The 24,333-nt window shown below is 36.4% G+C and overlaps 2 protein-coding genes across 5 annotated transcripts in view; one reads left to right on the top strand and one right to left on the bottom strand.

Annotated features, from left to right (window-relative positions):
* The window catches only part of Ge-1 (Enhancer of mRNA-decapping protein 4 homolog Ge-1), a 42,665-nt gene extending 28,414 nt beyond the window's left edge, over positions 1-14,251 (bottom strand). Inside the window, 7 exon segments of the mRNA XM_067131842.1 lie at positions 7,379-7,494; positions 8,062-8,247; positions 8,548-8,698; positions 10,270-10,465; positions 10,685-10,890; positions 11,542-11,622; positions 14,104-14,251. Of these exon segments, the coding sequence (XP_066987943.1) occupies positions 7,379-7,494; positions 8,062-8,247; positions 8,548-8,698; positions 10,270-10,465; positions 10,685-10,890; positions 11,542-11,615 (929 nt within the window). The 5' untranslated portion in view covers positions 11,616-11,622; positions 14,104-14,251.
* A 3,643-nt stretch (positions 14,252-17,894) lies between these two features.
* LOC136855062 (COMM domain-containing protein 4) overlaps positions 17,895-24,333 on the top strand; it is a 195,001-nt gene continuing 188,562 nt past the window's right edge. For 2 of the 4 annotated variants that reach the window (XM_067131838.1, XM_067131836.1), the window contains exon 1: positions 17,898-18,165. The gene's annotated coding sequence lies outside the window, so the exon portion shown is untranslated. Of the gene's footprint in view, positions 18,166-20,418; positions 20,541-24,333 lie in introns of those variants that run through there. The other 2 variants (XM_067131839.1, XM_067131837.1) reach the window with 2 other exon arrangements.

Genomic DNA, 24,333 nt, shown 5'->3' with positions numbered 1-24,333 from the left:
CAATGTCAAAATAAGGAGCCAAAAATTAACTCTTAATCTTAAAAACTAAGTGTGGTGATTTTTGAAAACACTTTTCCCGCTTCAAGGCTTAACTCCCAAACGCCACCGCATACGGCAGACACTTTCGTAAATGGAGGCTCGCGCTTATTAAAGTATTTGGATTTTAGCTATTCATGGGGGGGGGGGGTTTGTGGGACACATCCCCTGTGAATATGGGGGGTTTACCATACTACATATTATTTTAGCACTTCTAAAATACAGTGCACTCACAACAAGAGTGACTTTACCTATGGCTTTTCCCTTTACACAGACAGGCTTTGACAAAATTTTACAAATGTTGACCACTGCTATAAATTTACTGTTCAATCTAGAAGTTTAGTTTCAACTGTTCTACAATGAATGTGTATGTTTTGTATATGCAGTTTATAAAAATAAGTTATATGCATACAAAGTAATATATTCAACTGTTCTACAATGTGATGTTCTGTATCTGTAATCTACAAAAAGTAAAATGCATCAAAGTACTGAATTCCCAAATGAAAATACAATGACAAGGAGAGGCAGAAGAACATTACCAGGACCATACACCATAAAACATTACATATAGCATTTCTTGACCATATGATATATCAGTAAGTACCTCTTCAACAGAAATTATGGTATTTCCTCTAAGACCCACTCATACTGTATATGACAACAGCAAACTGCATCAGCTCAAGTCAACAGTAAACTTTCAGCTTACATTATTTCTACATAAAATATGTGAAAATACAACTAAATGTAAAAAGAATGATTATTCAGTTCTGCATTCATTCAGGCAAGGCTTCATTTGTGTTTTGTAGGATACATGGAGCATGTTCAGGCCCCTCAAATTCTATCGTATTAATGCCTAAAAAGTAAGTGAACTTATCTAAATACAAAAATAAATAAATAAACATAGGCACCCAAAAACATATAGAATACAAGAACAATCATGTCAAAACACAATGTTTGTAAATGCATGTACATTTACATTATCAACTACTAAAGAGCAAATTACAAAAATGCAAAACTCAACAGTTCATTATCACATTATTTACAGTTCCTTCCCATTTTAAGAATTATAAAATACTTTCCTTTATTTGATATCTACATAAAAAAAGAAAAAGAAATGCTCCTTGAATCTTTTACCTAAGGGACAATCTGATCTTGTTAAAGAAATAAAAAAGCAAAAAATGATGGTACCCATGTTCAAACAAAACAGCAATTTCAAAAGTAACATACTGAAGTCATATGTCTAAACACTACATCATCATCAGCAGCATTTTATGTCGGCTTTCCCTCTATAGGTTTAGACATCTGTCAAGTTCTCTCCGTTCCCCGCCTGAATTCTCAATTACTTTCTGGTTTTCTTTGCTAACCATTACACAAAACTACTAAAATTTCTAAGGATATGCAATGTAATAGATTTACACGAAATTAATGTCTCAGTAACTTCATGAAGATCTAGTTCTACTCTGACAATTATAAAGTAAAATAAAATGAAAATGTCAGATTTGTGTGTAACAGCTACTTTGTGTGATTGTTGTCTAACATTTTGCATCACAAATCAACGTCTGGACTGCATAAAGATGTTTACAAATGACAACTTTCATATAATCCACTGGATAATTATATAAGATTTTCTACAGTAAGAGTTATGTTCTCCTTTAGATGTTATTTCACAAAAGGTACCTCTCCTAAAAGTTGTGAGTTCACTCCCCGGTAATTCTAAATTCTACTTTTCAAATCTATTTTGTTTTAATTACAGAACACCTCAAATTAAAAGACCTCTCCTTAATGAACTACTTTACTGATCAGCTATATTATGATTATGTTTGCTATGCTACCAGTTTTGGTGCCATATATTTTTAGATGAATCTTTTAAACTGAATGGTAAGTGTGAACTACAGGTTAGCTTAAGTTATAAACTATATGGGATTGCTGTTAGCTGTAAGATATCTAGAAAACATTCAAGGACAGGCTATAATATAGGGATGTTTTTACTTAATTGACTTTGTTACTTATCAGGAAGCCAGACCCCTCAAGTGACTGTTAAGCTGAAGTCCTAATGTAATTTATATTTGTTACCCAAAACAACTTCATTTGATGATTAAAACCTATGAATGTATTAACCTTCCAGTTACCCAGACTTTTAAAGTTCATCTATTTCATCCTGTTTCATGCTTAACGCTTACCAACAGTATCATACTTCAGTGACTATTCCTGCATATTTCTCTCCCCCCCCATGTGTAGTTATGAAAAATATATATAGAGCTTTTGCAATATAGCTCCTAAAGAGCCTTAATTCTGACTGTCGGCATCTAACCATATTGTGGAATACTCTATATATAAAACTATGTGATTGTGCCACAGTGGTCATCTGTAGCTGCTAAACTTCCATAAAACAAAGTGAGAAACTTAAGTTTTCAAGAAACTTAACTAAATGTACATAAAAGCAGACACAAAGCATAGTGTACAAATAAAAGGTCGTACATAACAGTCCTCAAGCAAACAGGGTGCTCCCCAAAACTTTTCTCAAGGACGATGAAGTCATTTCAATTAAGGCAAGCAAGAGCAACAAGCCAGTATTCACAAATGGGCAACCAGTTCATTCCCAAAAGCACATTCTTCACTTCCAAAGCATTAAACAGTGAATATATGAACCTCTGGCCAAGACAGCTTACCTGCCCGAGAAAGAACCGAGCACATTCGAAGACCCACTTGGTGAGTTTTTATTTTCAGCTCTACAACCAAAATTCCCCCTTCCTCCATTAGTAGAAAAAGCTCCTCCAGCATTGCAAGCAAGCCTAAAACATGTCATAGTAAGCACACACAGGTTATAACCCGACATTCTGAAGTGATGTTTCATCATCAAAATTATGAACCATGGTGCTTATCCTGCAGATGAAACTGATTTGTTAAAAGTTTACCACTGATTAAAAAGCTGAGCAGTCCTGATTTCCTTTAGGTAGTTAGAGAAGTGGAAAAATTAGCACCAAATATGTAATGAGCCCTTTTCCAAATATGGCTACAGTACTTGTATAGTAATAGAAAAGTGTGTTCTGCATTCTCATCAAATGTTACCCTCATCCATAAAATTTAATGTTTATTCAACCCAAAATATTAAGCACATGTACCTGAATACAAACTAGCTAAAGAGGTTGTTTGGTTGGTCTCAAACACTGGTCTGAATATTGTCAGTCAAGACACTGGTATGTAAAAAGCATTCCCATTCTTCCAAACTGTAGAATGATGCCTTCTTACTGGTGGCTTTGTCTTGTACTTACACGACAAGACCTAAAATTTTGTACTTACAAGACCTAAAATATCTCTCTGGGTCACTAAAAAAATAAATTGTGGAGGGTAAAAGAGACCAAAACTCCTGCCAAAAGGTAATAAGAATGAATATGTTTAACCATGTGGATTCTTACAACTAAAAGATGTTTCTGATGCTTATTTACCTTTCAAAGAGGAACTTACAACTAATATGAAACCTTGATTAAAACAGATAAAAAATACATGAGTGGCAGGAACTTTTCAGGCTAAAATGATGACAATCCTAATAAACATATCTAAAGTTCAAAGAATGGAAGACGTCCTCTGCACTGCAGTGCTCAAGGTAGTGACAAAGATGTAGTTTAAAAGATCAGAATGCATTCAGCAAAGCGGAGACACGAACACTAAAATAAGGAAAAGAAAAAGGTTCCAGCACTAAGGGACTAACCTCAACCTACAGAAGGAGAGACCGAGAATACAGAAGGAGAGACCGAGAAGATGGTCTTGAAGATCAAGGCAAGATATTCACCTTGAAAGTGTATAATATTCAGAGCCATTAAAAAGCTTCTTTACTGGCAAGTTTCCCAAAACAGAATAGTAGGAAGACAATCAAGGATTCCATAATGAAAAAGACTAGGGGGCCTCATTTACTGCATTCTATTATAGCTGCCTCCTTTACTATGGTCAACAGCAAAGGACTAAGTGCTGCTCCTTGATGAACACCAACAGTTACCTCCAGCTTTTCTGATACACCTGCTACTGTTGTCACTCAAGATCTAGTGGTACGGTACCCTTTGCTTTGTAAAGGCCATATTATTTATCAACAAAGTGCCATACTATTTATTAACTTGGTACTCTTCCAAACGCCTCTTCAAGTTCCACCAAATAATATATAATTTCTTCCTCGTTGTAGGGTATGTTTCCTGTAACTGTCTCATTATAGGCTGCTTCTGTTGTTCACCCCCCGACAAGTCGTCTTAGGGACAAATATCAATCTTAACAAATTTTCTCTGCTGTATCTCCGGTACCTTTTCCAATATTTACTCAGCATTCTCAAACAGTCTTACTCTTCTATAATTCCTATATCATAGACCATCCCTTTTCCACAGTCCAATCAAAGAAAGGAGAGGATGAAGAAAAAATTATCATTAAGCATATTTTACATATCTGCCCAGCTTGCAACCAAAACAGAATATTAAGTACTTTTAACAAATTATAGAAAGAAATAGTGTCTGAACTTTCAAAATTTTTAGTTTACTCAGTTAATAAAACAAACAAGAATTTTCAATTTAATCCTTGAAGATTCTGGGGTCCCAAACCTTCCCTGCAAAAAGTCATACTCCAAGCACAATTGAGCATTTTCAGGTTATAATGTTGGTAAAGGTGCCTTTTTGAAGTTGAAAAGGAACAGAGAAGCTCTTGAATTGGCATTGGAATATAAAATTTAAGCCAAAGGCCAAGTGCTGGGATCTATGAGGTTATTCAAAGCTGAAAATAATGTTGAAAAAATTGTTGGGAAAAGGTGGAAAGTAAGATGGAAGAAAGACAATATGAATGGAAGTACAGTCAAAGGAATGAAAGGGGCCCCTAAGTGATACCTACAGTGCACTGTGTGAGGTACACTGATGGTACTAAACCCCTATGGGAAAGAAGCTCTTGAATCTCTTGTCAGGGACTGACAGGTTCTGTGTCTTTGCCACAAACTCAAGAGGAAGCTATAACAAGGGCAAACCTTGACGCTCAGAAAGCCAAATTAGATATAACAAGCCATACAGCTCTAATAACAAAATTCACTGAAGCAAATTAGACCATAAATTGCTAAGGATCTACGGCATGAGAGGACCGAAAGTTACCAAACTCTCGCTCAAGTCCCGCACATCAGCATTTTCCATCCCCCTCGCTGTCCTTTTTAACAACATCCAACCTGAATATCTGAAATGCAGTCCAAAACAGCTTCAAGGGTAATCAGATTCACCTGCCTACCACAAATTAATCATTGTTACCAAGCGACGACAGTTTGCAGTTCCTGCTGCAATTGCTCCAGTATAAAAGGCAATGGTTTGTGTTCTCGTTAGGACATAAATATAAACACTTAATTCAAGATTTGTTTTTTAAATACTTACCACTCCATTATATAGGCTTTACTTCTGCACCAGCTGTAGTTTGACAGATTGAAACAAAAATGAGAACGCTTGATTTTCTATGAATATTCGTTTCTATCCACAAAACTTAAGTCAACTGATTAACTGAGCCATTCAAACCCCTACTGCCCGACTCACTTTTATAAAATCTTATGTCCTGAATCAATAGGGAAGCTCTAGTAGGAGTAACAGAATGAAGAGAATGGGAAAGAGACAAATCATGCACTCCCTTAGCACAAGACTTATCAGACTCATCCTCTTGTTTCTTTTTCTGTCTTTTCATATGTTCAGCCTCTCTCTGTTTACAATGTTTCACCAAGAATTCATTAGACCAAGATTCACATACAGTACTTGATAATGGTCATTTAAATCACTCTCCTTTCCCCGGCATTTCACACATCTCATGAGGGTCATTGGAATTGGAATACAGCCTAATATGGCAACCTCTTACCTTACTAGTCCTTATTCTACCATTACCATCCATATCCAAAAGGAAATTCATGAAAAGCCACAAACAAACTAATTCGTCAATGAAAGACCAAACACAGATAACTCTGACAATCTCCTAACAAAACCGGAGACAGAAGTAGACTAACCAGCTAAGGGTGTCTAAGCCTATCATTCCCCTGGTGGGAGTGGAAGAAGTAGATGGACAGAAACAGATATTCATAGGAAGCCAGCGTTCTCATTCTTGTTTCAATTTGTTGAACTATAGTTGCCGTGGAAGTTAAAACTATATAATGGAGTTTAGGGTACATTTAAAAAATGGGCTTTCACTATTTACCTGCACATGTATGTTTACACAAGGAAACACCCAAGACAGCTGACATACCCTTTAGAATTCAAAATACAACTGGGACAAAGATGCGTAAAGCACTTGAAGAGCAAGAATTTATTTAAAAGCAGAATCAGCAAGGCATTTAGTGTAGCAGTTCACAGAACTGTCACATTTATTGATAATATCAGATGTGCATTTCTGGAACATAATTTGAATTTGAATGAAAAAAGAATTCAAATTACTCCCTATAATCTTACTAATGGGAAATACTTCGCTCACGAAGGACACCGAATCATAAAAAAATAAAATTGTTCAGAACTACTTATGCTTTAAAATACCCACTGACAAAATCTGCTGCTAATTATTTACAGACTTGAATCATCATAATGAGAAGCCATTACATTAATTCTTGAGAATGCAATTAGACAAAATGAATACTAACATAGCTAGTCAAATATAAAAAAAAAATTCATTTTTGACAAAGAATCAGATATATCTTTGGCACAATTTATAAAGCAACACATGAAAAAGAAGAAAACCAATGTTAAACAACAACAGGATATTTAGAAATTTGGTCATCACTTAAAAAGGGAATACTTGAAAAAAAAAAAAAAAAAAAGATTTACACGAACACCCAACTACATTCAATCAACAAATACTTCCCCATATACATTATTTTCCCCAAACCATCAAGCTTAGTTAACAAGTGGCAGCCAAACAAATACAACTGGGAACAGCTCTGGAAAAATTGGGTGTAAGCACTGATTCCTCACAACATACAAAGTGTTGGAACCTACACCAAAACTGAAAGTAACAACACTTGTGAAGGGTAGGACTGCTAATCTGATCAAAGTTACTATAATAAAAAAATTCTATACTTCTCATAAAAGTCTACAGTACTAGTAAAATGACGCTCAAAATCATTGAAAGCAAGGTTTAACTACTGTGCTAACTGATTTACGGGAAGATGTACACAAAAGAAAATCTTATGGGAAAATAAATACGTACCACTTAAAAAGTTAAAGAAACAGCTAACTACCTGGGTGGATCATAACCAACAAGCTTTGGAAACATTTTCATCTAAGTTACTGAAAAATTAATCAAACTCAACACAGAAATTTCATGCTTTACAGACAAGAATTCTCATAATAAGAATACTCACTCTGGAGAATGGCGCTTATGATTATCGAGGAAGAAGAGTGCCGACAAGGGTTTACCATCATGGGGATTCCATTTGTGTAGGCAGCGTGGTGAACCTTCTTCGTCGGCCATGTACACCTATAACAAGACAAGTTTCTCCATTCCTTTTTGCTATATAAAATACTTTACAACAAATCTTTAATTCTTTCTGCAGTTCTATGAAATGAGGAATGATTAGTGAAGGCATTTTGAGAATAAAGCCCAAAATCAATAAGGTACAGTATTAGTATATACATGACATTTGCATCATAAATAATCTTAATTCTGTGCAAGTGTAACAGTTCTCCAGCTGCACTAACTGGTCATTATTCTTTTACAAGTACAGTATCTCACAAGCTGGGATTGTGGAAGGCACTAAATACAGTACAGTATTAAAATTAATGAATTACAATGAAAAATGTTTTATCAAAATTCATTTGTTTATTACAAACCCATTAATCACGAATAGCCTGGATCACAATTTACATGGGAGGACAAAAATGAGCAGTAGGAGGATGAAGGAAAATAGAAGACATTAATATCGGAAGTTGATCCTCTCTCCAACTAGTTCCAAGATGTGATGCGTAGAACAAAAGTTGCATCATCCACAGAAGACTGGGAGCTCTCATTAAAGCAACAGGTTGTATAACAGTAACTGGACATTACCTGGAAGAACTTGACGAAGCCATCGAGGGCTGCTGTTGCTAGTGCTGTGCCATCTGGACTAAATGCTGCTGCTGTGATGGGAGATGAATGCTGCTCAATTAGCTGGTACCCGGAAGTGACATCTTCACGAGATATGTGTACGCTGTCATGTTCTCGTAATATGACATTTATTTTCCATACTTCTGCCTGAGGAGAACAAAACTTTGGTTATTACGGATTGATAATTATACTTCAGCAAAATGTCTCAGTGACCTGACTATCAAAACATTTTGGGAAACACTAAAACAAGTAACCGGTAACTTCTGGTAGAGTTCTGGACCATTCACAAGTAGACAACCCAACCACAGCATACCCCCACTTTCGATTTACAGTATTCTCATGTCTGCCTCTCAGCGTGATGATCAGAAATATGAGAGAATGCAGAAGGATGCTATGAGAGCCTGAATGGAGAAAAGGAGTAATAAACAAAAATGGTGAGGAACTTACTGTTGTTCCCCGTGTGAGAACAAGGAGAAATGCAGGGTCGTCTCCTTCGTCACCGCTACCCTGGTCGTCAGGGATATAAGGACACCATATAACCCTGTGACTGTCTGAAGGCTTATCTGCTTCACTTCTTACTTCCAACAGCATTTCAGTACTGAGGGGTGTCAGAGAAAAGGAAAATTCTGAGGAAAAATTTCTCTTTCCAAGGTCGACAATCATGTCATTAAAATTCAAATAGAACTAAAGATGAAAAATGTTCTCCTTAAAGGAATGTAGGTGAAGCTAACTGTATGAACTAGAGAAATTTTATGAACTGGTAACTAGAGAAATTTCAAGAAAAAGTCACTCAATGAATGTTTTTCTTGAAAAAATCATTATTAGTGCTCCTTTCATAATAAATATTCCTTAATAATTCAAACAGACTTCTTTTAAAATTAACCAATCCACAATGATGCACCTCTAAAATAAAAAAAAAGATTACAAAAGGGTTCATGATACTGAAGGTATCATAATACAGCCGTATAATTACTTTCATGGATAGAAAGGGCTTGAATGTTTCTGTTCTCACTTATTTAATCAAACCATACACAATAAACACAATTTTTTATTCACAACTCTGTCAGTCAAAGGAATAATTCACATTATGTGTTCTCACTTAGAAAATAATAATTGTACTTTTGAAATTTCGAAGGTGCAAGAGTTTCCACAGTTGACAAAGGCTCCACAAATTAATCAGTTTGACCTTACATTTGGTCTAAAGCTGTTTGCCTATACAGTACAGACAGTCCTCGGTTATCGGCGGGGTTCCGTTTCTGAGGGTGTGATGATAACCGAAAATCGCCGCTAACTGAAAATCGGCTTTTTTTTGGGCGATTTTCGGGGGCTATCGGCGCCGAAAGAGGCCGATTTTCAGTTATTGGTGCCTCTGTTAGGTATGTATCAGCGCCAATACCCAATTATCGGCGCTGATAAGTGGAAATCAGCGATTTTCGTCACTAGACAAGCGCCATAAAACTGGATCGCTGTTAACCGAGCCCACCTGTAACCGGGGACTTCCTGTATTATTTAAGTTTAAGTTCATTATCAACATAAAAGTCCCTCGTTTTCAAATATCTTTGTTTTTTGCTCCTGTATTATATAAGTTTAAGTTCATTGTCAACATAAAACTCTGTCATTTTCAAATATCTTTGATTTTTTTTACTGTCTTTTTCTTTTGTTGTCTGTTACCTTTTCCTCATCTTTTTTGCTTACTCTTGAAATTTACGTTTGTGGATTTTTGTCCTGTACTTGTAATAAAATTTATATGCGATTTTGTTTTTCATATGCATCTAATCTTTCAAATTTTTAGTAAAAAAAAAATCTGAGGTGTTTAAAAATAATGCAAGCTGCAAGTTTCTGATAAAATCACTGTAATAAATTTGCTGTTTCCTGAAAATATAGTATAATTCAATAGCATGCTACAACTAGATGTCATAAATGAAGAGCAATATAGGAAATACGTAAGAGTAGATACAGAAAAAAACCATGATCTTATTTTACCAATGACATTTGGGACATTTGAAGACTGTCATATATATAAATTATAAAATCTAAAGATAACTGGTTTGATTGTTTCTCCTCTAAAATTCCAAAACAGAACTGCCTTCCTTTAAATCATCAAATATATATTACTGCCTCTTACAAAAGTCCCAATTTGCATCAAAGAAATAACATGTTACTACTCACCCTAATGATGATTCTGTTGTCGGAGTGACTTCTATAACAGACAGTGTGCCATACTGGTCAGTGAAGGCAAGGATTACTCTGTTACTCATGTGTGCAAACGCTAGGTCACGAACCATCCCTCGAATATTCTTAACAAGACCTCTGTCACCTGACTTTCTATTTATAATTCTCACCATCCCAGTGGACTTTTGAGGAGCTGTTGAAGAAATGATGTGATAGTATTATTTATTATTATTATGACCAGTCATCTGGTCATAATCATTACCTGAAAAGTTTCCTATAAAAACCACTGAATATAATAATTATAACTCTTTCATTATAGAAAAAACAAGCTGTCTATTCCCTCAATAAGAACAAAAATACTGATTAAATCATGATTTGTTTTCGGAATAAGTATCTATCTCATTTACAATACCTTTTATAGCATATGCAATGTATTCTCCAGAACAGTGCACAGCTACAAGACTTCCAGGAAAGTAATAATGTTCCCATGGATAGTTTGTTATGTTCCGAGTGGTAATTGCAGAGGAGCCTGATGTGTGATTGGTGGCCCCAACCTCTACTTTCACATCTGTGCTGAAGATGGCACTACTGCAGTGTTCCTCTATACCTTGGAAGGAACTGAAAGCATAACATTTTCAATTAATGTCTAGTACTTAAAACAATTTTCACATTTCAGCAAGGGAATCACCTGGTTCTATTATGCCTTGTAAACAGTACTGTACAGCCACTTAAATATAGCAGTGAGTTAGATTTCTCACAACTAGGCAAGAGTCATGTTGTGTTTCCTGTGTAAAAGTTGGATTAAGAAAAGCATATGTGTGTCTGTAAGACTGTTTCATATTTCTATGGATGGAAGATGAGCAAAAGTAGAGGAGAGGAAATAATACCTAGATTCAGAGTTTTGGTATATCAATGGGGTCATTGATGGAATGTGGAGTGTCTGATATCTGCTAAAGATTCAGTGTTGCTGGGTGACAGCAAGGAATAGCTGCAGAGACTGGTATGAACGGTGGTCCAAGTAAATTTAGGATGGCGAAAGAAAAACGTGGGATTGACTGTCAAGTGAGGGGGAAATTCCCCTACCCTTTGCCTACCTACCAACATTTTACCTAGTTACTAAGCTTCAATAAATACTCAGTTTTGTATACCCCAATGCAAATAATAAATGAAACATATTTGATTGAAAGGCAGTAGAATTACTAAACTTAAAACAATTATATTTCTATTAAAATATTATAAAAGACATAGCGAAATGGCAAATTTACTTACATTGTCTGACCTTGTCCATTCTTAAATATTGCCTGCAGTACTGCTGCACCATCCTTGAAACCACTGCCTTCCATGGTTATCCTGAAAGAAAGGAGAAAACTGAAATAAGTAACTATAATGTACATGTCACCTGTAAACTGGTGCTTGTGACTTAACCAACATAAAGCTTTGCATAAATGGTATGGCTGCTTTTCTACCTCCTTGGTCTCTGTCTTGATGCCAAATAAAACCATTCTCTCCCATCTTATTTTAAAATTAGACAGTCTGGAGCATAATCATGGAGTCATCACAATGATTTCTCTAAACAATTAGAGAGAAAGTAAATAGGTTCAGCAAATGCTTCTTCCTGAACCTCTTCCACTACAAAGAAAACCTGTCATACATTCCTTGTAAGAATGGTCTGGACTGCAGATCCTATCCATGCAAAAGGCACAAAAATGGTAAGGATCGAGAGTTTTAGAAGAAAGTAATCGAACAGTTATAAACTCCTGCCCGTCTTTGCTGTGTAAATAGAACTTTTCCTTTTTCCTGAACGGTATCCATCATTCACTGTCAAACACATACTCACAATCAGGCAAAATGTCATCAACAATGAAAATAGTCATACAATAATCCCTCAGTCTTCCACACTTCCCCTATGAACACCTTTCTCAGTGTGAACGAATATACAGTGAAACCCCCGTGTTCATGGAGGATATGTACCACACCCCCAAAATAGCTAAAATCTCATGAATACTTTAAACCCTCTAAAAACACTTGGAACTGCCTATTTGGATAGTTCAAACACAAAAAAAAACTCTAAAAATGCTTATACCTGAGTATTTTACTAATTTTATCACAGAAAGTGCATTTAGTCATGAAAATATGAAAATACAGTAATTAGTGTATATTTCTCAGTGGAAAATACTGCAAATGGGGGAATTTTCCACGAATAACATGTATATATGTTCCATAGACAAATCTGCAAATAGGCGAGTCCGCGAAATCGTGAGAATGGAATACGGGGGGTTTACTGTATGTGCTTAATGGCACTAAAAATGGATAAAGTCAAAATAAAAGCACAAGGTTGCATATGTAAATGATGGGAGTCTGGCAAATGTGAAGTTTGGTAGTATCAATCTGTTTTAATTTTTGTAATGTACTGTGTATATACAATATTCATTATACAGGGTATAGTACATACATAACATACAGTACACTTGGATGACAGTTTTGTGCTTAATGATAACTACTGGATCATGAATACAGTTTGGATAGGCTACGTAACCAAATCAGAGTTCTTGAAAGATTCATTTTGCTTGCTTGTACGATATGGTTTATTGTTTGGTGTCTTAAGCACTTATGATAAAATGACAACAGGAATAGTATTTTTTTTATTCTTACTGTAATCATAGCTTGCCATGATTAAAGTAAGATTTTGGTCATAGCCTAATAGCACAGCCTAAGTTAGCCGAATCACTATTACTCTCAGCAGACTGAGCTTATGATTCACCTATCTGTCAAGAAATTAAAGTACGCTACCATAGGCCACTTTGCTGACAACACATTACACAACATATGGTTCAGTAATAAAAACATGGCATAGGCCTTGGTCTACATACAATAAAAAAATATTCTTAAGCATGCAGAAGGGTTGTGCACAAGAGGGCGTTTCCCCGTGGGAAGCGGCCTGTGTACAACATTTCTAAAATATACTTCAACAGGGATGCAGCCCAGCCTAACCTATCCTAGGGTGCCAAACAGTTTAACCAGACCACTGTGCTGATTAATGGTTCTCATAGGGCTGACCCGAAGGATTAAAACGAAATGGTGTACCTACTTGAGCCATTGGCCAACCACTGGGACTAAATGATGAATGAAAAATGAAATTTTAACCATAAATATGCAAAAAGGCATATGCTTCTACAATAGAATACATGCACACATTAAATACATTTACTCATGTTTCCAATAAAAAAAAAAGTGACGACAAAACCAGGAATAGTTAAGATATTTTAAAATTCTGATTTTTTTTGTTTATTAAATGCCCCATGGGCTTTTGTATTTTCATAAATAGGGGGTATGTCAATTAGGTTACCGAGTAATTGGGTATCACTGGCTACCAGTATCTTGATAGGGTAGCCTATGTCTATGTAAGTACGCTAGGGTTCAGACGAAGTTAATTCCTAAAACACATGGCGTTAAACGTGTTACGAGGAACGAGATGAAGAAAAATATAAATGGAAAAACAGTCTAACGATGAACTTTGGGGTTCCTTTTGACAATTCTCCTCCGCCGTTCCGTATTACATCATTTCGTGTCAGACATTCCAGGAGAACCATTCGGCCAACGGCGATGGATAAAAATCCACGGTATTCTATTGTTATCATTTAAAAAACCACATTGTTGGTGTTTAGGCCTCATTCGGTAAAACCGAATCCTGGCCTACCGTAGCCTAGGGTAGGATAAGGCTACTTACGTGACCTGCTATCCAAACTAGGCTAGGCTACGCAATGACAGGGAGAGGAACTGCCGCATTACTCTTCTACCATTTGGATACTGGCCGAAATAACTTCCTCTTACCTGTTTTATCTAGGAATCCGTAATATTTAAGCTCGGCAGAGTACACTAGACACTCGAGGTCAGGTCAAACAGAAGTTGTTTTTCCAACCTGTGAGTGCGAGAGATGTGTTCGCTACTTTCCGGTCAAAACACATGAATTCTACGGGATGACAAAACAACGACAATTGTGAAGGGGGGGAGGGATTCTTCTTCTTCTTTTTTTGTTCGATTAAATGTCATTTTCAAGGCTGTTATACTAGAAAATGGCTACGTAAAACGAATTTTATATTAAAAAAAAATCTGGTCAATAATTATTAAAACTGGGTCAGGGTTAAACTGAGGAAACTTAATTTTTTCGTCTAACTTTTCTTCCGCGACGATGAAGACACAGTAAAAGCTTCAACTTTAGAAAAATCACACAATGACACGTATTTTATAAAAAAATATGGCCGATAATTTCGAAAAAATGGGTCATGGTTACAGGAAAATTTATTTTTGTCTAACTTTTATTTTTGGGGCGATGATGACACACACTTTTCTTCAACGACGCGTGCGAAAGCGAGGTTAAGGATATATAGGTCAATTTCTAATGATGCCTGTAACTTGCAAGCGACTGCTTTCTAGACTTAAATAATTCCACGTTAATAATAGTCTTAGTACTCAGAGTTCCAAATTATTATATATACTAGGCATTTTGACGAGAGAGAGAGAGAGAGAGAGAGAGAGAGAGAGAGAGTGGAAACTAATCTTGCGTAGTGATTTCATCAACACAAATGCATCATTTATTTCACAGCCTATCGCAATTTTAATATCTCGTCACTACTATGATGTTAATCAGTGACGAAAAAATAATAAATATTTATTCTCTGTCACTATCGTTCTCTAATGAAACTTACTTGAGCTAAACAGCTAGTGGTTAAAGACTTGGGCGTATCATTAGGTCATCTATATAAACGTCGATGCCTGACAACATGCAAATTTCCTTACTGGGTCTGGATGATATGCTTGTATCATTGGAATTTGCTTGACGATAAAATCCCTTGTATTAAACGTCTGTCAGAAGGGATGTATATTTTCAACTTATCTGAATATTACTTAATTGTTATGCCTAAAAGGCTTTGACTGAATACATGGTAATAACATATAATTAATTGCTCGATGTTAACAGAAGCACTGTTGGTGTGATTAAAGCTATTGAAAAGAATTGCCAAATTTAACACGGACCCCCCACTTGCGATCAAGTTCCCCATACGTGTTTCTTTAAATCAGCCCACCTCCGGAGATACAGGCTTTAGCAGGCTTTGCAATATTCTCGACTACTTTCATTTCCTTACGTTCATTTATGTGTATAAAGTTTAACTTTGATCTTTTGATTCACAAGAATTCAGCTTTCGTGACGATTGTCATTATAAACTCTAAGATTTCCGTTTGACAACAGATTTAACTTTTTTCATGAAATGACAACGTGCCAAGTTACAAATTCACCGAGTCATTCAAGGAAAACAGATGTGCAGCATCATGATTAAAAGTAAATACAAATGAAATAACCAAAGGCTGCTAATTATTTTGCATATACTTATGATATGGCAACTATAACAGAATGATTAAAATAATGAGTGAAAACCAAAAACACAAATGGTTTTGGAGTAGTATCCAACGAGCTGTAAAACCACTGGATCGTAAATATGAATTAAACTTGATGATCTAGCAGTTAAATATATCTACATGTTAACGAATTCATGTAGTACCCACATTCTTCAAGTGCCAAGTATCATGCTTTTATTCTGGCCCAGAGAGAGAGAGAGAGAGAGAGAGAGAGAGAGAGAGAGAGAGAGAGGAGAGAGAGAGAGAAGGGGTGTGGGGCTGAAACTACAGAGCAAGCAATGGTCATTTTGCCTCTGAAAGGCAGGAATGATATAAAAAAAAAAAAAACTGAAGCATGAGAGGAATCCAAAAGCTTGACAATAGAGGAAAGATCCACATGTTGTTCTGTGTAGTATTTGGGTGGGTGACCACCAAATGAATGTATATATATATATATATATATATATATATATATATATATATATATATATATATATATATATATATATATATATATATATATATATATATATACACATTCATTTGGTGGTCACCCATCCAAATACTACACAGAACAAAATGTGGATTTCTCCCTCTATTGTCAAGCTTTTGAATTCTCCCGTTTCAGTTTTTTTTTACTTATATCCTTCCTGCCTTTCAGAGGCAAAATGATTGCTTCCTTTGTGGTGTATCCCCTCCCCTCCCCCATCCCTTCTCTCTCTCTCTCTCTCTCTGGGCCAGAATAAAGGCATGGTACTTGGCACTTGAAAAGTATACGTACTATATGAATTCATTAACATGTACATATTAACTGCTAGATCATCATGTTTAATTTATATCAATCAACTTACTGAATTCATCTCCATCTATTGGTACGCTTTCTTCTTCTCCCTAAATTATTCGCTTAGGTTCACTTTTGCATTTCTATTATTTGTCTTCCTCTTTCTTCTTGACTGCTAAGCTAAACCATTTTCTTGTTTTACCTTCATACGATCTGTTCCGCATTACACACACACACACACACACACACACACACACACACACACACACACACATATATATATATATATATATATATATATATATATAGAGAGAGAGAGAGAGAGAGAGAGAGAGAGAGAGAGAGAATGAGGAACGGGTCATATAAAGGTAAGCAAGAAAATGGTTTAGCTAGGGTAGTCAAGAAGAAAGAGGAAGACAAACAATGGAAATGCAAAAGTGAACCTAAGCGAATAATTTAGGGAGAAGAAGACAGTGTATCAATAGACGGAGATGAAGTAAGTTGATTGACAATGGTAAAGGTATTTAAGTATCAGAAAATTTTCCACTTTAAAAGGGGCTTTCCCGCAATTTCAAATTATTAAGTTTCGTTCGTTGCCTTTAAGAGCCATTGAAAGGGATAGCAATTTTATCAATGAGTACAAATATTTTATGAATATTTTATAAAGTTTACATTGTTAAAGTATATAAGTACCCCAAACTCAACAGGCAGGGAAGAGTTCGTAATGCCACTTACATAACAGGCATTAGAAAACCGAAAGGTAGGACAGTTGAAACGAATTGCTTTTCAGTTCCACCCATCCAAACAAACCCGATTCACGCTTATGACTTGCACATATGAAAAGGTTGAGAATGTACGTATGAAGAAGGCTGAGAGAGGTGGGTATATGATTTTTGAATAATAAAATAATTTTCTCAGTATAGAGTAAGGAGAGGCATGGATGAAATTGGAGATTAAGAAAAAACCAGATTCACTTGAAATAAGCTACTCACAAATTATATTTGTTTTTGCATGTATGTGTGTGTATAGACTGATGGTCTTTCTACACCCACAGTAGTGGCAGTATCCTTCCCTTTACGGTCATGTTTAAAGAATGGTTTAGTCATGTAGAGAGAAGGAGATCTGAAGATGTAGGACAGTTAGCTGAAAATGCACTTGCAAGTCAGTTGTAATGACGAACCAGAATTTATTGGTCAGTGGAGCTGCGTGAAAAATAAAGGGCTTCAGGACCTATGCAGTATAAGTAATTGCGTGAACTGGAGGCGAATGTTGCACAATAAGTGCACTATTCGCTCCCATGGTAGAAATCACTGTATTCTGTACAATTACTGTATACTTGATAATTGCTGACAGTTTGATAAGGAAAAAGTGGGCGTAAGTCATCGGCAACTAAGTACAGGTCTTACAGTTGATAGAAGGTTGTAAGTAATTAATTCCAGCTCGCGTTGTGTGAAATATGTAATGCCAAGCGTCAGCTGAAACACGCAACTACACAAATTTATAAATAAAAAATTAATTTTACTTATGATAATGTTATACAGATCAATTTAGAAAAGCAATAAACAATAAGAGGGAACTTTGTAAACAAAAGTTCCACAACTCAGTCAGTTGTTAATGTCCAGGTGTCCGAGTGACGTTAATCTCAAAGTTCGCTGGAGTCCTGCATATACTTATCTATTCCATTGCTCCATTATTTGCGGTTGATGCATTAATCGAAGGTAAGTCGTTGTTTTTTAGTTTTAAAATTTAAGATTTACTTATGTATTAATTTTCTGAGTAAATTTATATTGCCATTGCTGTAATATAAAAGGCTTATGAGGCCAGGCTCGAGAGAGGGAGGATACCCTATCATAGCAGGTTATTCGAAGCCTAAAAAAGACCGCCTACGAATTTTTCGGGTAAAAATTATCCAAAGCAGCGTCACATGTATTGATGTGACATGGAGAGATTGCAATTGCGATATGTATGTTTGTTCTCGTAAAGTTGCCGAAAAATCCGGTAGCCTAACCTATGTCTAACCCTAACCTTCTTTAGGGCGTTGTGCCTCGCCCTGGTGTGGGTAGGTTGTACCCGCCTTGTTCTGTGAAGGTTTTGGGTATTTTCGGCGGTAAATGTAAGGTTGATGGCCACGCAAAGATATAGTTTATAAAAGTAGGCAAATATAATTTTCTGAATGAACAATATAGGAAAGGGTGTGTAGACTAGCCTATAATGTAATACAGATGAGGTAATATGAGAAATAGGTAATTCTATATATTAGCTCCGCGCCTGGTTTTACCTTTTCAGCTGGTTTTTTCTACACTAGGGGTTCTGATACTGGCGGTGCATCTGTTTGTTGTCAGCCAAATGGAATGTCCCTTCGCCGTGTTTAGTATATACTGGCCCGGGGTGGGGGTTGGGCGAGTTGGGTACCCATATGTTAACAAGTTATTGCACTTGCCGGACGGGATATGAACTTCGAAACGGACTTACCCGTGCTGTGTCTTGTGAAGATCGCGTATGGAAACCTCATGTTGGATGGACTTCAGGGGTTAATTACAGGTCAATTACACTCGAGCACCAAAAATTAAAGATAAATTCATAATTAGCAACCAAAAAACTGTAGAAAAAGTTAAGTTAGAAGGCAGTCGCCGCCACAGAGCTACTATATAGTTCTACCGAGAAATATACCAAGATAACGAAAAACTGGTAATCCTACAGTTTAGGGGTCCAAATTCACTGCTCCCGTGTGTGTGTGTTTAAGTTTTCTTTCCTATTTTCAATTTCTTTTTAAACAGATCTATAAACAAGTATATTTGCTATAAAATGAGCAGTTTATCTGCTTACAGAAGCAGAAATTGTAAAAAAAAAAAGGAATAGGTTAAAGCTCTGTACCTCACTCTAACAGTGTAGTGTGCCTGCAACTGTGTTTGTGGATTGAGCGCTTAGGAACCAGGAACCAGGTAGGAACCTGGCATGTGCTCTTGCTCTTCAGCATGTCACTTCTTGATAAATCTGAAAAAATTAGCAGTTTATCTGCTTACAGAAACATAGATATACAATTTTCTCAAAATTCTGAATCCATATCCCCTAAGACATCTTTTTGTGTATTTATGTACCCCCTTTACTGTACAGTTTTCCCTTTGATTTTTACAATCAGATAAACTGCTGTTTTTTCAATGTTTTCCATGATTCAATAAATATTTGATAAATCTGTGTGTTCATCTTGACTTTACATAATGCAGTAAATTTTGACCCCTTAACTGTAGGATTATCCAAAAATTTACTGTCTCTTTTGTTTAGTACCAGCCCCTCAGGGATGGATGCAAAAACAAACAGATGGTATATCGTTTTATGCCTGTAAATTTCTCAAATTATCTCGCCTGGACTGGATTATATACAGTACATTTTTTCCTAGAGGCAAAAAAGTATATTGATACAGTTTATATTCTCCTGGTCTGTAGTCACCACGTGACATGATTGTTACCATTTAAATAGCAAAGCCACAAAGTAGGGCTGGCTTAAGCCTGGGCTTGGGCAAAGTAGGCTATTTTTTTTTAAGAATAGGCAAAGGATTTTTATTGCTAATGAACTCAGCAGGCTTGTCTAACATGAATGAAAGTAGGTAGGCTGTAGTTAACCTTGTTCTCACTCATATTTTGTTATGTCTCATATTAATATTGATTTTTTAATCTTCTTGGCCTCCCCTCCAGTAGGTCCAATGGGCTGATTGACTTAGGGTGAAATATTTGCATATTGGGTTATGGCTACAGTATTTAGGCTATATAGTACCAAAATAAAATTCTATACGTGAATCAATTGTAGCCCAAGAAAATTTAGAAATCTGTTCATTGACCTTTTCTCTAGTACTCACAGAGTCTGTAGTGTAATACCCACCAGTATGCATAAGATAAAATTTTTGCAATGTATTAAATTTTTAATTTTTGATCTGATTAACTTTTATTGAAGCTTTTTTTCTTTTGCTTTTTCAGGTCAGCAGAGTTTGTGTTTAGTTTAAGTCATGGTTCGCAAAGATGCTCGTTCATACCCCACAACTGCTCAGTATCAGCGGCTAAGCCAAGACGATGATGGATTTGTTGATGGTCAATTTAAGGTACCAATTGGTCATATGCTATATGTTGTTATAAGGATGATTAGGGTCATTAGAGCAAGTCCAGTTATAATGTGATGGATTGTTTGGTTAGAAAATGGGATGGGTTGTCAAAGATTGAGGTGGGTTGGATTAGATATATGGTAGTCCTTTTCAATGGTTATTGTACAGTAAACCCCCCCCCGTATTTGCGTTCTCACGATTCGCGGACTCACGCATTTGTGGGTTTCTCTGTGGAACATATCTACCCATTATTCGCGGAAAATTCGCCAATTCCTGGTATTTTCACTGAGAAATATTCACTAATTACGGTATTTTCATATTTTCATGACTAAATGCACTTTTTGTGATAAAACTATTAAAATACTCAGGTATAAGCATTTTTAGAGGGTTTTTCTTGCGTTTACACTATCAAAATAGGCAGTTCTAAGTGTTTTTAGAGGGGTTTTAAGTATTCACGGATTTTAGATATTCGTTGGGGGGTGCGCTAAGCATCCCCCGCAGTACGGGGGGTTTACTGTATGCTGAAAACAGCAGAGTAGCAGTCATTTGAAAGGTACGAAGTGTAGAAATAACACAGCAAAGACTTATAAGAAGGGCAAAACACTGTAAAGAAAAGTCATAGATAAAAACTCCGACAAGACTAGAATTCAGGCGGAAAGTGCACAAGACAGTAGAGAGTGGGGTATGTTCATTGCACATCTAAGTTCTGCAAAAGAAAATCCTGTTCCTGCAGATAAAAGTTCATGCAAAAGTATTGTCACAGATTATAAATTAATAGGAAGATTACTGTTAATTAATCATCTCTGTTCTTACTAGTATCCAAACTATCACACTTACTTTCCACTGTGCTACTTCTTAAATATATCCTATCACTGCCATCCAAACCAACCTGATATCTATATAACTATTCTAAAATTCCCCTACTAACTAATGGACTACTACCTCTAAATCCCAGGAACTCTTCAATCTCTGTACCCAATTCACATTGCACCTCATCAACATAATCTAATACTTCCTGTATGGTATTCATCCTATCTAAATCATCATTGCCTACTCTGTCTGAGTCGTCTTCTTCCGTAATAGGAAACATAAAAATACTAAATGTATGATCTAGATCATTATCAGTTTCAACTAATTCTTCAACCTGTACTCCTATGCTTACACTATCCTTCCTCTTTCCTTTTTTTTTTCCCAGTCTTAACTGTCTTTACTAAACCAACTGTTTCTCTTCTAGCAAACTCTCCTCTGGCTTATTCATGCCATCTTCTACCCTCTTTCTTTCCTGTATTCATTCACACTTTCCACCATTGATGTTGAGGGTTCATCCCAGTGAATCCTCTTCAACCTATCTTCTACATACTCCTGCTGTGTGACTTACTATCCCACATATTGCACACTTAGTCCTAGGCCTATCGCACATCTGGGTAAAATTAACTTTCCTACCACAATTTCTGGTACACCTACATCTTGCGATTCACAATTTCTTGCTACATGTGCTAGTTTCCTACATCTGAAACATCTGACTGGCTCCACCTCTGTACATTCCCTTGCACTATGTCCTACCTTGCTACAGCCAAAGCAGGCTCCTAATGCCCATCTACATTTGCCTATCTGATGTCCTTTTCTACATCTGTAACTTTTAACTTCTGTCACTATTCTTTTCATAATATCAGCCAGTCCTTTGCCTATTCTTACTCCCATTTAAACTTTGTCTAAACTCTCACTTCTGCTTCTATCCTGCCTTTTCTTACTACTGTTTCTCCTCATAGCTCTAATATTCATATAAACATAATCCATATTTCTTACATTGCTATCATTGCTACAATGCATATTACTTCTCTTATATCTGTCATCCCTACAATTTATGTTCATTCCATTTTACTAGGCTTTTCTTTAAAATCTTTCCTAGTCTTCAAAGAATAGCCTACCATTGCATTTCAGTACAACCCATGTTCAGTCTTATCCTGCAATCCATGCCTTCTCCCCACATACCCTTGCTTCTCAGTCCTCCTGTCTTCCACATCCTCAAAATCAAAATCCCCCCACCAACTCTAGCACATCATTCCACTTCAATTGCTCATTCCTCCATCTCATCTTTTCTTTCCCCTTTGCATTTATAAACTCTGTCATATGATTGGGAATGAAAGCCAGAAACTTTTTCATTGTCTTATTTTTACTAATATCTTTATCCCCATTCTTTTTCCTGGCTAAAGTTTCAAGCCAATGGGTATACATTGACACATTCTCCTTCTTTCCCATCTGTACAACCTCAAACTCATTCTTCTTCCTATGCCCTATTCCCTCTTCCAATCTTCTCACCAGATCAATGATCCTCTCTTCCTACACTCATGAGCATTTGATGAAAGTCCAACAATCTGCCTTCCAGAAACTTGCCCAATTGTTGCAACCAGTGATGCTTACTATCTCCATACTTTTCCAAGTAGTATGTTTCATACTCCTTAAAAAAGTAATTTATGTCCTTACTCGATATGAAGTACTTTCCAATCTTGGGTACTTCCCTGAGTACTATACTCCTGTGTACCTCTTTCACTCCCTCATTACTTGAACTTTCTATCTCTCCATCCATTTCTTCATTCCCTTTGACTCACAGCTGTCCTCACCCGACAGGGTATGGAGTGAGTTCCTACTCTCACATAACTTTTATACTATCTCTGTCCTTTTCATGGTCTTACTTTGTTTTACTTTTTTCATATCTTTTTTCATATCTTTTAGATCCTCAACCTTTCTACAGTCTTTTTCCTATCTTTTGCACCCTCATCCTTGCCTACAATCTTTTTCCTATCTTCATCATCCTTCTGGTCTGGGGTTGATTCTATCTGCTGCTCCTTGCATTTCATCTTTCTTACTAATTCCAGATCTTAGTCTCTCATTAAACATCCTTTCTAACTTCTTTAACTTCTCCTCCATCTTCCTGTTTGATGCCTTTGCCTGTTCAGTGACTGATTCCTTTATTTCCTTCATCATTTTCTTTAATTTCTCGTTTCCTGCCTCAGTTGCTCATTTTCTGCTTTTGCCTTCCTAAAGGACTCCTTTGTCTCCTCTAGTTCTCTCTAGAGTCTATGTAATCCCTCAGTTTTCCGTACCGTAGCTTCCTTTGTAATAAATTCCAAAAATTCTCCTATTTGTTTATGCTACTTTCACTACGACCTTCAAATATACTTTCCCAACAACCTTTGCCCACCACTCCACTAATATACAGGTAGTCCCCAGTTAATGGCGGGCTTGGTTAATGGCCATTCGGTTTTACGGCATATGTCTAGCAACGAAAATCAGCAATTTTCGGTTCCGAAAATCGCCGATTTCCGCTTATCGGCACTGGTAATTGGGTATTGGCACTGATACTTACCTAACAGAGGTGCTGATAACCGAAAATTGGCGCTTTTCGGCGCCGATAAGCCCCGAAAATCGCCAAAAAAGCCCCGGAAATCACTGATTTTCGGTTAATGGTGATTATCGGTTATCATCACACCCCCAGAACAGAACCCCCGCCGATAACCGAGGACTGCCTGTACCACAATCCTTCCTCTCAAAACTGCTGAACCCCACCTCTCTCATTCCTCTTAGTACAATGGCCCCACATTGGGCACCAGTATTTTGTGGTTTCTTTTTCTCTTATGAACCAGTGTTGAATGTATTGTGAAGAGTAGTGGTCCAGTTAAGCAATTTTTGGGAGTAAATTATACAATCGCTACATAACCTAAATTTTTCTAATAGTTTTATTTACAAGAAGTCCACAACTAGTTATGACTGTATTTTTGCAAAGAATAGTTTA

Source organism: Macrobrachium rosenbergii, chromosome 30, assembly GCF_040412425.1.
Source record: "Macrobrachium rosenbergii isolate ZJJX-2024 chromosome 30, ASM4041242v1, whole genome shotgun sequence".
Taxonomy (NCBI): Eukaryota; Metazoa; Arthropoda; class Malacostraca; order Decapoda; family Palaemonidae; genus Macrobrachium; species Macrobrachium rosenbergii.
The sequence above is the reverse complement of the archived record's forward strand: the minus strand, read 5'-3'. Positions and strand labels throughout refer to the sequence as shown.